The following is a 17,441-nucleotide window of genomic DNA, read 5'->3' as shown; positions in this document are numbered from 1 at the left end:
GATGACTATGTGCCGCCGGCAAAATGAGGCGGGTTGGAGGCACTTCGTGTGTTGTCTTTGTGAAATTACCTCAGTGAAGACTTATCAAACAGCGAGAAAAGGAGATCACACAGCGCAATCCGATTCTGTCAGTCTAGGGGTGTCTATGAAGTGGCTGTTTAGGTGGTGACACACCAGGGTAATGGGAAATCATTAATTAGATGCTAAAAATGAATAAACAATGGCTAATTCCACTGTGCTCGTTAGAAACGATCCAAATATTACCTCTGTCATCACCTCCTTCGATACTTCGGGCATTGGTCCTGAAGAATAAGTATACTATAAGCAATGGCACCTTTTTACGTCTACATACGTTTATAACCTTTCATTTGATTGCCTGACAGACTTTACCTAAATCACTATATTCATGGTGACAAATAGAGCGGGGAATGGAGGCAGCAGGAAGCCACAGACAGAGAGTTATATAGTGGAAGGAGCAGGGTCCCCCAGCAGCACAGAGTATTTCAGCAGATTAGTGATGTATCAGTGAGGGACAGGGCTGCATTTGACGGGCAGTGACATGGTATGAGGAGGGGAATGGAGGCAGCTGGAAGTCGGACTGAGATTTATACTGTACAGTGGAAGGAGCACGGATCCCCAGCAGCACAGAGTATATCTGGGGGAGAGTGAAAGGCTGCATGTAACAGGGGCAGTGACATGATGTGAGGAGGGGAATGGAGGCAGCAGTAAACCATAGACTGAGAGCTGTATAGTGGATGGAGCATCCTTCCCAGCAGCGCAGAGGATTTCAGGAGATGTGTGATCTGTTAGTGTGGACAGGGCTGCATGTGACAGGGGCAGCGGCATGATGTGAGGAGGGGAATGGAGGCAACAGGTAGCCACAGACTGAGAGCTATATTGGGGAAGTAGCAGTTTCCCCCAACAACACAGAGTATATCAGGAGATGAGTGCTAGTGAGGACATACCTGTTTGCATGTACATCATAGTAGGATTTGTAGTTGAACAGATGGTGAATGACATCTTGCCTAAAATAAAACTACCTGTAATTCTTTATGAATCATTCTCTTGTGCCCTTTATAGCGTCTGGCGCTAATGTAAGCTGTTCGGAATTTGCTTTATAATTTATACAGTGTCTCTTTCAGGTGTTAGTTTTTTCTTAATTGGAATGTCCAGTAGCCGATCACAATATACTGCTTCAAAATGTTTCTGATTTGATATCCACTCAAATCTACCTTTCATCAGAGAGCATATATTCCTGCATTGTTATTTATGTAGACATCAATAGCAACTGTGCCCCCCACACACACAAATGTTCATCAGGTGACTTCTTTACACAAAAGATAACCTGCATTTTGAATTAGGCATCTTTGTAAACTAACAGACCCATCTGGCTAAAACCAGACTCTCCGGTGTGGGATTTCTAGGAACGATGGGTGTTCTCCTAAGGTTCTTAGTGGTATCCTTAGTGGTACATATGGAGAGTCCTGTCCGCACTTGGCTTTATTACCACCTGGGAAATCGGCACACTGCGCTCCTTCAAGCAGATTGGCGTTGATAGCCATCATTGGGGGTCATTCCGAGTTGTTCGCTCGCTAGCAGATTTTAGCAGCATTGCACACGCTAGGCCGCCGCCCTCTGGGAGTGAATCTTGGCTTAGCAGAATTGCGAACGAAAGATTAGCAGAAATACGAATAGAAAATTCTTAGCTGTTTCTGAGTAGCTGGAGACTTACTCCTACACTGCGATCAGCTCAGCCCGTTTCGTTCCTGGTTTGACGTCACAAACACGCCCTGCGTTCGGCCAGCCACTCCCCCGTTTCTCCAGACACTCCCGCGTTTTATCCAGGCACGCCTGCGTTTTTCCGCACACTCCCAGAAAACGGACAGTTTCCGCCCAGAAACACCCACTTCCTGTCAATCACACTCCGATCACTTCAACGATGGAAATTCTTCGGTCGGACGTGAGTAAATCTACTACGTTTTGAACTAAAATACTTTGCGCATGCGCACTGCGTACCATGCGCATGCGCATTTTCGCCTTAATCGCTCCGTTGCGAAAATCGGCGACGGGCGAACAACTCGGAATGACCCCCATTGTGTGTAATGGGGAGATTTATCAAACCTTCTATAGATTAAAACCACTGTCATTTTCTAGAATGTACTAGATAAATGATGGGTAGAAACTGATTGGTTGCTATGGGCAATGTCTGTGCTTATTTTCTTTAGAAGGATTAAGAAGTCTCCCCCATACGTCCGGAGATGGGTGGAGGAGGCGCCAAAACTGCTGTCTTGCCTAAGGGCCACATTTGACCATAATTCAACTCTTCTGTATCTGTGCTTCACGCACCCCAAAGGCCGTACGGTACTTTAAATATAACTAATTTTGCCCCAGAGCCTAGGTAGATCTGTACGTCCCACACTAAGACCAGCGGGAGGGCGTCGGGATCTCGACAATCAGAAGACTGTCAGTAGGATCCTGAGGTAAGTACTGAAGGAAGGTTAGGGTTAAGGTGCGGGCGTGGTCGAGGGTAAGGGTTGGGCTGTGGGGGATGGTTCAGGTTATGCTGTAAGAGGGGGAATTAGGGTTAGGCTGCAGGAGGGGTGGTTAGAGAGAGGCAGTGGGAGGGGTGGGTTAAGGATAGGATTAGGGGTAAGGTAAAAAAAACTTACCGCAACTGTCGGGATCCCGACCGCTGGTATTTGTGCCCAACCCAGTCCAGCATATGCATTTCATAACAAGCTATTTTTTCCTAAACTGGTTTTAAGTATAATACAAATCTTATAACCTCCCCCATGTCAGCGCAACAGTTCCAAACTGAGGGGACTGTCCGGATCAGGATGCTTATACCACGTACCCCGTCCTGATTCTGAACTTTCAAATGTTGCCATAAAATATCCCATCTCACAGGCCCCATTTCCAACTACAGTATATCATCCACATTGCTAGCTGCACTGCACAGATCTCGACCACACAAACCTTGTTGCACATAGTCACCGTAAAAAAGAATTCCTTCTGTGGTCTGACTTGGTGTTTACACACCTGTACCATACCTCCATATCTCGGGTCTGCTGCCTGAGTGTCTCCGCCCTCTCGGTCTACTCCCGCACTTCATCCCTCACCCAATCCTGCTGCTTTCAGCTCTGTAATATTGCCGTTTCTCATCCTGGAAGCCATCAAGACTATCATTCCTACTCTTATCTCTCCCTAACTTCTCTCGTTGCCCTTCTTCAGGTCTTCCTCACTCGCCGCTCACATCTCCTTTGTCGGACCTTCTACAGGCTTCCTATACTACAACAAATCAAATCAAACCAAACTCCTTTCATTCACTTATAAAAAAAAATTACAGAATTTTTTACAATTGTTTTCAGGAAGGAAAAGAAAACAGATTAAGTGGATTTATGGTCTTTCTATTTTTATTTTTTTATTTTTTTTTATACTGTGCAAAAAAATAAATAAATCATGGACAGACCTAAAATGTTCTGCAGATAAAACCTCTTCGTAACTGTGTTTCTGGGAGGTGCAAAGGTAAAAATGCAGTATCACACATGACCTCCACCAGACATTGGCCCTCATTCCGAGTTGATCGCTAGTTGCCGTTGTTCACAGCGTAGCGATCAGTTAAAAAAACAGCAAAACTGCGCATGCGTATGCACCGCAATGCGCACGCGTGGCGTACGGGTACAAAGAGCATTGTGGTTCTGCACAGGTTCTAGCATCACTTTCAGTCGCACAGCCGTTAACAGGAAGTGGGAGTTTCTGCTTGTCAACTGACCGTTTTTTGGGAGTGTTTGGAAAAACGCAGGCGTGGCCGGGCGTTTGCTGGGCGGGTATCTGACGTCATTACCGTGTCACTTGTCGCAGCAATCATCGCACAGAATAAGGAACTACAGGGCTGGTCTTGTTCTGCACAAAATGTGTATCAAAGCCGCTCTGCTGCACAGGCCTTCGCAATCCTGCAAAGTGAAAATACACTCCCCCGTGGGCGGCGACTATGCGTTTGCACGGCTGCTAAGAGTAGCTAGCGAGCGATCAACTCGGAATGAGGGCCATTGACACCCAGTGACCGGATCATTATGAAAAAAAAAAACCTAGAACGCTGTACCAAGCAGTAACTTTTGTTTCACTGATAAATGATAGAAGAAAATAATATTGTTTTATGTTGGATGATACATACAGACCTATCCACAAACTACTATTGTAAATAAATGTAGCCTAAAATATTGCAGAGCTTTACATAAGGAAAGACCAGTGACCCGGGTGTCAACATCATATGCGGGGATTGTAGAAGTAGCTTCACATTGAATATTGGAGACAGTCCCTTGGTGAGAAGTCCACAGGAAGCCATTAATTATAATCCCTCTGTGCATTGTAAAGCTGTTCGTCTTTGATATTCAACTTGCAGGAGGCAATTAAAAAAAAAAAAGAAAAAAAAGTGTTTGGTCTGCTGAGATTATAATTTCTTCGCGTACAAGTGAGGAACAGTGTGTTCGCTCTGTGGAATCTGTTATTGCAGTGCCAGGCTTTTGGCACAATGTCATTTCTAGATATTATAAAATCTCCACTCAACGCCGAAACGTTGCGGCATAGGCCAGGCATGGCAACACCTTGTATTTTTGTTTTGAGGTTTTGTTTTTCTTGCGCTTGGCTTCCCTACTGCAACCCTCGTCTTATGCATGTTCTCCACAGCTGCTGCTGGAACACCTGGAATGCTTGGTGTCGCGACACGAGCGATCGCTGAGGATGACTGTGGTAAAGAGACAGGCGCAGTCGCCCGCTGGCGTCTCTAGCGAGGTGGAGGTGCTGAAAGCTCTAAAGTCCCTCTTTGAGCATCACAAGGCACTAGATGAAAAGGTAAGGCGCGAACATACAGCAGCTACATCTGTCCTCCGTTTACCTTTTAGATCTCTTTTTTTTTTTATAGTTCTGCAGGGTCCGCTAATGGCTACCAGGACTTCCTGAAACACATGAACTCTTTATTAACCCAGTAACTGCCATGATGTCTGTTTTCATGTCTTTAGTTTACCTTTTTTTTTGCAAAGATCTTTTTCCCAGATGTTTAAACCGCAACAGATAAGCCACCTGACGCATACAGAGAAATAAGACCAGGTTGACATGTAAATTCAGCACTTACAGAGTAGCCTATATGTAACTCCTGTTTGGCTATGGAATCCAAGGGGGGAGTGGTGACGCGTTTCTCAGCCTCGCGGATTTGAGAAAGTGGCCTGCTCTCTCAGGAGAACTTGCTGAAATGTGGGAGTATCCAGGACAGTTCGGCAGAGTGGCAAGGTCAGATGTGTCCTCTTACAACTTTACTCCATGCGTTACAAGTCGCGTTACACATAATGCGTGAGTGCCGTGTGACTCGGTTGCACCGAGCATACTTTTTTTGTGATATCAAAAGAGATACCCATCAGGGGTCAATCCGGATCAGGGTATACCATTTAGGAGGGTATACTGCACAAAGGGTGGTCTGCAGGACACACCTGATAGAGATCTTTTTACCCAGAAATAAACATCAGATCTCAAATCAGTACAAACATAGTCCTCTGTTCTTCAATCATTTTGCACACAATCATTGACCAAATTGATATTCTTTCCCCCCCCCCCCTCTACTCTCTCCTCTCATCCTTCAAATATTCACACACATCCTCACATCTGAGTGCGCTGACCATATCCAATTCATACTTTTTTTTTGCGTCTTTTGCTTCTGCTGGTTACAATGATATGACTGCCACTCTATTTGCATACAAAATTCTATGCTACAGCGTTTTCCCATAATGTTTCATTTTGAATGCGGATAGAGCCGCAATTACACACAGAGTATAGGCATGCTGCATGTCCTTTTAATCAGCAGAAGCTACTCGTGCATCCTGTTGCATTACATAGCGTCTCAGACGCAATTTCGTGGCAATATCTGCAAAAAAAGACGCTCTGCGCTAGAGTCCCGCCACGGCATGGCCTCGACTTGAAGGGTGTGACTGCAGCAAGGATATAAGAGAACACATCTGTATGGTTTGTCTTCACCTGTCACAGAATCTTGTGCCACTTACTAGACCACTTATAGGCCACAAATCCGTCCTCCGGGATCTATAGGTGTCCACATTGCCATTTTTCTGTGTACCTCTATGGAGTGCGAGGGAACAGCGGTGATGGTTGTTAGGTGCCACCATTCTGACCGTTACAGCGGCTATCATCACTAATTGAATTGCCCCTGTACATCCCAGTGTACCACAATATAAAGCTAATCTGGTTTATCAGCCCATGCCCCCAGTGGGTAGGTGTAACCATTCTTTGGTGTTACAGTTGGGAATGTTTATGAGACTGGCATAACATAGGTGGGCTTACATACCAAGGGCCTAAGTTACAGTCACACGTAGTGCATCCACATCTGCAATTCATATTGCGCATGCATCTGAGGTGTAAATGTGTATTTGGGGGCTATTCAGAGTAGTACCCAAGCAAAACAGATCTCTACTTGTGGATAAATAGATGAGACTGGGTGGCATCGGGGTGGTCGCAGATGGGATAACCGTGCCGGGGGCATGGAGACATAATTACAGGCAAGCTTAGGCAGGTACCCAGGTGATTACAGCGGTATCTCTTAAGGTGCATACACACGGTGAGATTCGGGCTAAGCCCGATTCTCACTATGCGACAGGGGCTAGGTCGGCATCGCAAGCACATAATGACTGTGCTGCGATTCTGACGATGTGCGATATTGGCTAAGTGTCCATTTTGACTATCTCTTCTATGAGATAGTCAAAATTGACTTGGCCTTCACAGCCTATCTAGGCTTGCGATGCCGACCGCGCATTGAATCGGGATCGCAAGGTGACTTTCACTTTGCGATCTGCACTAACTTTTCTTACGATTTTGACTATATAGAAAATATAGTCAAGAAAATATCTCGCCATGTGTACACACCATTACACAGAGGATAGCGCGGTTGCAGTTGCGCTCTAATAGGGAGCTGATGTATGGGGTAGTGCGACCACAAGGTTGGTGATCCACATCTGTTTTTAAGCACACAATGCAACCCGGATGCTGCTGAATTGCGTAAAACTAATTCAGCCTCTGTATGAGGTATAGTAAATACAAAAATCTCTGTTGATTTAGATTTTTTTTTCCTTCATTTGCTTATGGATTTTAGGAGCTGAATAATACTTTACACCTTACCTTTCCTAGTCACCTATCACCTCACTTTGTGTCTCTGTGTTAGCACAGGGTTCCAGTCAGAATGATGCATTCTCATGAATGCTGACTGACTCTGGGCACAAAATGGCTGCCCTAGATGAGTACGAGTGACAGGTGCACCTTATTGGTCAGTTAGGTGTATTGCCATGGTTCTGTGACTGGACAAGAAGCTGCAATGTCGGCTTGATCTTATTTGCACGAAGAGGACACTAGTCTGGAAATGGCAACAGGAAGAAAGAAGACGGCTTAAAAAAAAAAAAAGGAGATCATTGCAACAACAAAGAATAACTATAATATTGGTGTTTTATTCTAAAATGTAAATTCATTATTCCAAGTGGAGTTGAATCCAAATAGCAGTAGCGACATGAGTGACGCTTGAAGCGTTCACCCTGTAATCTTCTCTCCATAGTAAATAAAACTTTGAAAAGCAAATAAAATGTTTAAAAGTTACTCTGTTCACATACAGTGCAGAGTTTATAGGAGTACAGTAAAATGACTTAGTACTGTAAATGATCCATTTGGGTACGCACCTCTGCTGATTATAAAGGGCCCAGGGGTGTGGATCATAGAGTCGACCAGACATAGGTCGACAGAGTTTAAGTCGACCACTATTGGTCGACAGTAACTAAGTCGACACCTGAAATAGGTCAACACAAGCATTAGATCGACATGACAAAAGGTCGACCATGGGGTTTAAAAAATAAAAATAAATTGGTGTCGTTTTCTTCGCTCACTATGCTTCGGGCAAGGTGCCTCATTCCACTACTGCTGTGCTCTGCACAGGTTACCGTTCCCAATCAGTTCACGTAGATCGTAAAAAAAATTGAAAAAAATCATGTCTACATAGAAACCATGTCAACCTAATGCATGTCGACCAATAGTGGTTGACCTAGACACTGTCGACCTAAGTGCGGTCGACCTAGAGACCGGATACCGGGGCCCAGACTGCTCACACTCTACTCTATGACTATTGTATTTTATCTGTCTCACTTCTGTGTGCTTTCCTCTGTAATAGGTCCGAGAGCGCCTCCGTGTGGCCCTCGAAAGGGTGGCAGTACTGGAGGAAGAGCTGGAGATGTCCAGCCAGGAGGTAAGCTCTGTAAATTGTTGTGGGACCCCCATGTAGCACTGTATGTAGGAGAACGCTGTAATGTCTGTCTTCTCTCCTCATCTTCCAGTCACTCTCCCTTCGGGAGCAACTTGCAAGAAGGAGGTCAGGGATTGATGACGGCAGCAAAGATGGAGACTCGCAGAGTTCTGTAAGAGCGCCATAGCGACATATTTTCAGCCATAAAAAGTTGGGGGCTGTGAGATGAGGCCGGTCCAGGTGGGCCTTAGTGTTTTGTATGAGTGCGATAGGAAGCCACATTAAACTAGATCACTACGTTTGTGAGACCATTTTTGGCACAGTAGTCTTCAGGCCCTAGACAACCAGATGGCACACCCATCCATGTATGACCAAACTGCTACCTGCTCTGGCTGTTTGGTGGGAATGCTGTAGAACCAGACTCCAAGATGTGTGAGGATCACAGATGCAAACATTCTGTTCTATTCCTTTTCCTATGCACAAGTAACGTTCCCCAGAAGTTACCTGTGTTAGGTTAGTGGAACATTTATGTTTTTCTCTGACGTCCTAGTGGATGCTGGGACTCCGTCAGGACCATGGGGATTAGCGGCTCCGCAGGAGACAGGGCACAAAAATAAAAGCTTTAGGACTAGGTGGTGTGCACTGGCTCCTCCCCCTATGACCCTCCTCCAAGCCTCAGTTAGGTTTTTGTGCCCGTCCGAGCAGGGTGCAATCTAGGTGGCTCTCCTAAAGAGCTGCTTAGAAAAAGTTATTAGGTTTTTTATTTTCAGTGAGTCCTGCTGGCAACAGGCTCACTGCAACGAGGGACTTAGGGGAGAAGAAGTGAACTCACCTGCGTGCAGGATGGATTGGCTTCTTAGGCTACTGGACACCATTAGCTCCAGAGGGATCGAACACAGGCCCAGCCATGGAGTCCGGTCCCGGAGCCGCGCCGCCGACCCCCTTGCAGATGCCGAAAAGTGAAGAGGTCCAGAAACCGGCGGCAGAAGACTTTTCAGTCTTCATGAGGTAGCGCACAGCACTGCAGCTGTGCGCCATTGTTGTCAGCACACTTCACACCAGCGGTCACTGAGGGTGCAGGGCGCTGGGGGGGGGCGCCCTGGGCAGCAATGATAATACCTTGTTCTGGCTAAAAATACATCACATATAGCCCCTGGGGCTATATAAATGTATTTAACCCCTGCCAGGTCTCACAAACACCGGGAGAAGAGCCCGCCGAAATAGGGGGCGGGGCCTATCTCCTCAGCACACAGCGCCATTTTCCTGCACAGCTCCGCTGCGAGGAAGGCTCCCAGGACTCTCCCCTGCACTGCACTACAGAAACAGGGTAAACAGACAGGGGGGGCACTTTTTTGGCGATATTGATATATTAAGCTGCTATAAAGGAAACAACACTTCTGTAGGGTTGTTCCTATATATTTATAGCGCTTGGGTGTGTGCTGGCAAACTCTCCCTCTGTCTCCCCAAAGGGCTAGTGGGGTCCTGTCTTCGATAAGAGCATTCCCTGTGTGTCTGCTGTGTGTCGGTACGTGTGTGTCGACATGTATGAGGACGATGTTGGTGTGGAGGCGGAGCAATTGCCGGTAATGGTGATGTCACCCCCTAGGGAGTCGACACCGGAATGGATGGCTTTGTTTATGGAATTACGTGATAATGTCAGCACGTTACAAAAATCAGTTGACGACATGAGACGGCCGGCAAACCAGTTAGTACCTGTCCAGGCGTCTCAGACACCGTCAGGGGCTGTAAAACGCCCTTTACCTCAGTCGGTCGACACAGACCCAGACACGGACACCGAATCTAGTGTCGACGGTGAAGAAACAAACGTATTTTCCAGTAGGGCCACACGTTATATGATCACGGCAATGAAGGAGGCTTTGCATATCTCTGATACTGCAAGTACCACAAAAAGGGGTATTATGTGGGGTCTGAAAAAACTACCTGTAGTTTTTCCTGAATCAGAGGAATTGAATGAAGTGTGTGATGAAGCGTGGGTTAACCCCGATAGAAAACTGCTAATTTCAAAGAAGTTATTGGCATTATATCCTTTCCCGCCAGAGGTTAGGGCGCGCTGGGAAACACCCCCTAGGGTGGATAAGGCACTCACACGCTTATCAAAACAAGTGGCGTTACCGTCTCCTGAAACGGCCGCCCTCAAGGATCCAGCTGATAGGAGGCTGGAAACTACCCTGAAAAGTATATACACTCATACTGGTGTTATACTGCGACCAGCCATCGCCTCAGCATGGATGTGCAGTGCTGGGGTGGTTTGGTCGGATTCCCTGACTGAAAATATTGATACCCTGGATAGGGACAGTATTTTATTGACTATAGAGCAATTAAAGGATGCTTTTCTTTATATGCGAGATGCTCAGAGGGATATTTGCACTCTGGCATCGAGAGTAAGTGCGATGTCCATATCTGCCAGAAGAAGTTTATGGACGCGACAGTGGTCAGGTGATGCGGATTCCAAACGGCATATGGAAGTATTGCCGTATAAAGGGGAGGAATTATTTGGGGTCGGTCTATCGGATTTGGTGGCCACGGCAACAGCCGGGAAATCCACCTTTTTACCTCAGGTCCCCTCCCAACAGAAAAAGACACCGTCTTTTCAGCCGCAGTCCTTTCGTTCCTATAAGAACAAGCGGGCAAAAGGACAGTCATATCTGCCCCGAGGCAAAGGAAAGGGTAAGAGAGTGCACCAATCAGCTCCCTCCCAGGAGCAGAAGCCCTCCCCGGCTTCTGCAAAGCCCTCAGCATGACGTTGGGGCTTTACAAGCGGACTCAGGGGCGGTGGGGGGTCGACTCAAGAATTTCAGCGCACAGTGGGCTCACTCACAGGTGGACCCCTGGATCCTGCAGGTAGTATCTCAGGGTTACAGGTTGGAATTCGAGAAGTCTCCTCCTCGCCGGTTCCTAAAGTCTGCTCTGCCAACGTCTCCCTCAGACAGGGCGACGGTATTGGAAGCCATTCACAAGCTGTATTCTCAGCAGGTGATAGTCAAGGTACCCCTCCTACAACAGGGAAAGGGGTATTATTCCACACTATTTGTGGTACCGAAGCCGGACGGCTCGGTAAGACCTATTCTAAATCTGAAATCTTTGAACCTGTACATACAAAAATTCAAGTTCAAGATGGAGTCACTCAGAGCAGTGATAGCGAATCTGGAAGAAGGGGACTTTATGGTGTCCCTGGACATCAAGGATGCTTACCTGCATGTCCCAATTTGCCCTTCACATCAAGGGTACCTCAGGTTCGTGGTGCAAAACTGTCATTATCAGTTTCAGACGCTGCCGTTTGGATTGTCCACGGCACCTCGGGTCTTTACCAAGGTAATGGCCGAAATGATGTTTCTTCTGCGAAGAAAAGGCGTATTAATTATCCCTTACTTGGACGATCTCCTGATAAGGGCAAGGTCCAGAGAACAGCTGGAGGACGTAGTAGCACTAACCCAAGTAGTGCTGCAACAGCACGGGTGGATTCTGAATTTTCCAAAATCTCAATTGACCCCGACGACACGTCTGCTGTTCCTGGGAATGATTCTGGACACGGTTCAGAAAAAGGTGTTTCTTCCGGAGGAGAAAGCCAGGGAGTTATCCGAACTTGTCAGGAACCTCCTAAAACCAGGAAAAGTGTCTGTGCATCAATGCATAAGAGTCCTGGGAAAAATGGTGGCTTCTTACGAAGCGATTCCATTCGGCAGATTCCACGCACGAACTTTTCAGTGGGATCTGCTGGACAAATGGTCCGGATCGCATCTGCAGATGCATCAGCGGATAACTTTGTCTCCACGGACAAGGGTGTCTCTTCTGTGGTGGTTGCAGAGTGCTCATCTGTTAGAGGGCCGCAGATTCGGCATACAGGACTGGGTCCTGGTGACCACGGATGCCAGTCTGAGAGGCTGGGGAGCGGTCACACAGGGAAGAAACTTCCAGGGAGTGTGGTCAAGCCTGGAGATGTCTCTTCACATAAATATACTGGAGCTAAGAGCGATTTACAATGCTCTAAGCCTGGCAAAACCCCTGCTTCAGGGTCAGCCGGTGTTGATCCAGTCGGACAACATCACGGCAGTCGCCCACGTAAACAGACAGGGCGGCACAAGAAGCAGGAGGGCAATGGCAGAAGCTGCAAGGATTCTTCGCTGGGCGGAAGATCATGTGATAGCACTGTCAGCAGTGTTCATTCCGGGAGTGGACAACTGGGAAGCGGACTTCCTCAGCAGACACGATCTACACCCGGGAGAGTGGGGACTTCATCCAGAAGTCTTCCACATGATTGTGAACCGTTGGGAAAAACCAAAGGTGGATATGATGGCGTCCCGCCTCAACAAAAAACTGGACAGGTATTGCGCCAGGTCAAGAGACCCTCAGGCAATAGCTGTGGACGCTCTGGTAACACCGTGGGTGTTCCAGTCCGTGTATGTGTTTCCTCCTCTGCCTCTCATACCAAAAGTACTGAGAATTATACGGCAAAGGGGAGTAAGAACGATACTCGTGGCTCCGGATTGGCCAAGAAGAACTTGGTACCCGGAACTTCAGGAGATGCTCACGGAAGATCCGTGGCCTCTACCTCTAAGACGGGACCTGCTTCAGCAGGGACCGTGTCTATTCCAAGACTTACCGCGGCTGCGTTTGACGGCATGGCGGTTGAACGCCGAATTCTAAGGGAAAAAGGCATTCCGGAAGAGGTCATCCCTACCCTGGTAAAAGCCAGGAAGGAGGTGACTGCACAACATTATCACCGCATTTGGAGAAAATATGTTGCGTGGTGTGAGGCCAGGAAGGCCCGACGGAGGAATTTCAACTGGGTCGATTCCTACATTTCCTGCAAACAGGATTGTCTATGGGCCTCAAATTAGGGTCCATTAAGGTTCAAATTTCGGCCCTGTCGATTTTCTTCCAGAAAGAATTGGCTTCAGTTCCTGAAGTCCAGACTTTTGTAAAAGGAGTACTACATATACAGCCCCCGGTTGTGCCCCCAGTGGCTCCGTGGGATCTTAATGTAGTTTTGGATTTTCTCAAATCCCATTGGTTTGAGCCACTCAAATCGGTGGATTTGAAATATCTTACATGGAAAGTAACCATGCTACTGGCCCTGGCTTCAGCCAGGAGAGTGTCAGAATTGGCGGCTTTATCGTATAAAAGCCCATATCTGATTTTCCATTCGGACAGGGCAGAACTGCGGACGCGTCCTCAGTTTCTGCCTAAGGTGGTTTCAGCGTTTCACCTGAACCAGCCTATTGTGGTGCCTGCGGCTACTAGCGATTTGGAGGAGTCCAAGTTGCTGGACGTTGTCAGGGCATTGAAAATATATACAGGTTGAGTATCCCTTATCCAAAATGCTTGGGACCAGAGGTATTTTGGATATCGGATTTTTCCGTATTTTGGAATAATTGCATACCATAATGAGATATTATGGAGATGGGACCTAAGTCTAAGCACAGAATGCATTTATGTTTTATATACACCTTATACACACAGCCTGAAGGTCATTTAATACAATATATTTAATAACTATGTGTATTAAACAAAGTTTGTGTACATTGAGCCATCAAAAAACAAAAGTTTCACTATCTCACTCTCACTCAAAAAAGTCCGTATTTCGGAATATTCCGTATTTCGGAATATTTGGATATGGGATACTCAACCTGTATTTCAAGGACGGCTGGAGTCAGAAAATCTGACTCGCTGTTTATACTGTATGCACCCAACAAGCTGGGTGCTCCTGCTTCTAAGCAGACGATTGCTCGTTGGATTTGTAGCACAATTCAACTTGCACATTCTGTGGCAGGCCTGCCACAGCCTAAATCTATCAAGGCCCATTCCACAAGGAAGGTGGGCTCATCTTGGGCGGCTGCCCGAGGGGTCTCGGCATTACAACTCTGCCGAGCAGCTACGTGGTCGGGGGAGAACACGTTTGTAAAATTCTACAAATTTGATACCCTGGCTAAAGATGACCTGGAGTTCTCTCATTCGGTGCTGCAGAGTCATCCGCACTCTCCCGCCCGTTTGGGAGCTTTGGTATAATCCCCATGGTCCTGACGGAGTCCCAGCATCCACTAGGACGTCAGAGAAAATAAGATTTTACTTACCGATAAATCTATTTCTCGTAGTCCGTAGTGGATGCTGGGCGCCCATCCCTAGTGCGGATTGTCTGCAATACTTGTACATAGTTATTGTTACAAAAAAATCGGGTTGTTATTGTTGTGAGCCGTCTGTTCAGAGGCTCCTACGTTTGTCATACTGTTAACTGGGTTCAGATCACAGGTTGTACGGTGTGATTGGTGTGGCTGGTATGAGTCTTACCCGGGATTCAAAATCCTTCCTTATTGTGTACGCTCGTCCGGGCACAGTATCCTAACTGAGGCTTGGAGGAGGGTCATAGGGGGAGGAGCCAGTGCACACCACCTAGTCCTAAAGCTTTTATTTTTGTGCCCTGTCTCCTGCGGAGCCGCTAATCCCCATGGTCCTGACGGAGTCCCAGCATCCACTACGGACTACGAGAAATAGATTTATCGGTAAGTTAAATCTTATTTTTAAGTCCAGCATTCACCGATCTTATCAGTGTGACTTATACTTCCCATTTACACGGTCTGCCTTGTGCAGGCGGCAGAGCAGGCAGACACTAGGCCCCTGGATCCAGAACACTTTATAGCACCAAGCACTCTAGATATGTATGTGTGATGCACTGCTCTGATACAGGAAAGCTTCCTCGCTCACTGATAGAAGTATATACACCTGATTCAAGCTATAGCTGGATAACAGCCTGGTGGCCTTTTGTCATCATTTTAGGCTATCCTGAATGGCTCCACTCACCTGGAACTACAAGGAGGCCGGGAGTCTGAGCTGGAGGAGATGTTGGAGAAGCAGCGGCTGGAGCTGTGTCAGCTGAAAGAGCGACTGACCATGATGTGCCGCCAGATGGCCGAACTAGAGGAGGAGCTGAACACTGCACAGAAAGATCTGATCAAATCTGAGGAGGTCAGCGCCAAGCTGCAGCGCGACCTGAAAGAGGTGAGGCCGTGTGTTGGATATGACCTGCTTACCAGCCTGTGACGAGGCCTCTCTGCTCCTTGTGCTACATGCATCTCACAGTTAGCCTGCTGATTCAGTATTGACCGCCAGGACTGTTTTATCCACTAATCATTGTACAACACTGTGACATGTGATGACACTAATCAACTCGTATTAATGCTTTGCTTTCAAAGGTGGGAACCCTGCGGCTCTTCATGCTGAGACTTTTAGTTCCAGTCTAAATCAATAAATAGTGCACTGACTTAGAATGCACACAGTCGGGCAATATTGACATGGCAGACCAATATAGGCTGCCCCAGTCTATGATTATTTGTCTACATTTGTGACTGCAGCACCTTTCTGACTTTGTCACGCACCCTGTCACCAGGCACTGGCGCAACGGGAGGATATGGAGGAACGGATTACCACCTTGGAGAAACGCTACCTGAGTGCGCAGAGAGAAGCCACCTCACTCCATGATGTCAACGACAAGCTGGAGAACGAACTTGCCAGCAAAGAGTCCCTGCATAGACAGGTAATGTAATGCAGTCTCCAGTGGTCATGTGACGCTATTCATCCGCCTCCCTGATTTCCAGACTGGTAAAATAATGGCATTACTGTACAGCTCAGTCTGGGTTTCCCCAGGATAGTTCCTGTTTTTGCTAGTGGTTATTGATCATTCCGAATTAAAAATTCATAATGTTTGTTGAATTCTGGCTGCTGATGCCTGTGGATAAACAGAATCTGTATTAAGTCATTTATATGATGCATTTGGTGCCTAAAAGAAAGCACAGGGTGATTTTATAAAAAGCTGAGCAAATTCTATTCCATTTTAAAAATTGTAGGTACATAGGTCTGTGTGCTGCGGACAGGCATCTTAAACTTGGCTTGGAACCCAAGTATCAGTTTTCCATTGTTCTGGGGCTCCAGAGAGTGCAATTTGCAATAGAATGTACTGTGCATCTGGCAACAGGGAACCCCAAAAGTAGATTTTGGGACCCTATTAAGAGTCTTGCCCCAGAGATTATACACCTACACTCAAAAAACGGCATTACAATCATCTAAGAAACCTTTGGCAGAGTCTTTAAAAGTGTTCTTCCTACAATTTAAACCTATGAGTGCCCTGTCTATTGCGGACACGTTTTTTTCCCTGGAAACTAAACCAAAAAGTGAATCTGCAAATATGTGATAAAATAATCTGGTAATTCTTGTTTAAAATACCTCCAGCCTATACGGTTTAATGGGGCACAAATTTAAATGAAGGTGGTAGACAGAGGGGACAGGTCCACAGGCACCCTTCTAGGTCCACAGGCACCCTTCTAGGTCCACAGGCACCCCTCTCGGTCCACAGGCACCCCTCTAGGGCCACAGGCACCCCCCTAGATCAGCAATTTGGCACACAGAGGTTTTCTACAGTATGATGCTCTGCTTCATTCATTGGATAAGACGCATCATGGGATTTGTAGTGTAGGAAGAGCTGGAAGGCCAACAGTTGCCCATTGCTAATGCAGTCAGTCATCAGTTATAGTTAGAATAGATGACTGTGATTTTTTCAGGTGAGGTTTGTAGATATTGGTTCATTGGCCAGCAAGGTGTACATTATGGGTTCTCAGCTTTGCAGTTGTCAGCTGCCTAATGAAAAGGGACATTATAGGGATTGTGCAGGATAGATGGGGACGGTCCCAGATCCAGGGTCCTGCTTGTTATCAACTACTGACCTTCAGCTTCTTTGACTTCTCCAGAGTGAAGAGAAGAACCGGCAGCTGCAGGAGTGGCTGGAGGACGCAAAGCAGAAATTGCAGCAGACCCTGCAGAAAGCTGAGACACTACCAGAGATTGAGGCCCAGCTGGCACAGCGAGTGGCAGCTCTCAGCAAGGTATCTCTACCTACATACCACCTGATAAGAGCACATGGTGGGGTGGAGATGGAGGGGGTGGGGTGAGCTGCCAGGGTGCTCACCTATCCCCCATGTAATCCTTACTTGGCAGAAGGCACGTGGATTCTTTTCTGCGTGACTGTATTTAATCGGACAGTGCTGTCTGTATTAAACGGGGAACTACAGTAAATGGCAGATCCAAATTTTATTGAATTATAAATATGTTGGCTTTTGTAATGTGCATCTGTGCGTGATTATTTTATTGTGTT

General features: G+C 46.9%; 1 protein-coding gene across 5 annotated transcripts in view; it reads left to right on the top strand.

Moving 5' to 3' along the window:
• The window catches only part of PPFIA3 (PTPRF interacting protein alpha 3), a 145,456-nt gene that overhangs the window by 52,926 nt on the left and 75,089 nt on the right, over positions 1-17,441 (top strand). For all 5 annotated transcript variants that reach the window (XM_063942440.1, XM_063942441.1, XM_063942442.1 and 2 more), the window contains exons 4-9: positions 4,687-4,851; positions 8,210-8,284; positions 8,373-8,453; positions 15,074-15,295; positions 15,684-15,830; positions 17,038-17,172. In XM_063942440.1, coding sequence (XP_063798510.1) covers positions 4,687-4,851; positions 8,210-8,284; positions 8,373-8,453; positions 15,074-15,295; positions 15,684-15,830; positions 17,038-17,172 — 825 coding nt within the window. The remainder of the gene's footprint in view (positions 1-4,686; positions 4,852-8,209; positions 8,285-8,372; positions 8,454-15,073; positions 15,296-15,683; positions 15,831-17,037; positions 17,173-17,441) is intronic.

Source organism: Pseudophryne corroboree, chromosome 10 (assembly GCF_028390025.1).
Source record: "Pseudophryne corroboree isolate aPseCor3 chromosome 10, aPseCor3.hap2, whole genome shotgun sequence".
Lineage (NCBI taxonomy): Eukaryota > Metazoa > Chordata > Amphibia > Anura > Myobatrachidae > Pseudophryne > Pseudophryne corroboree.
Note: the sequence above shows the minus strand (reverse complement) of the source record. Positions and strands in the feature narration are given on the sequence as shown.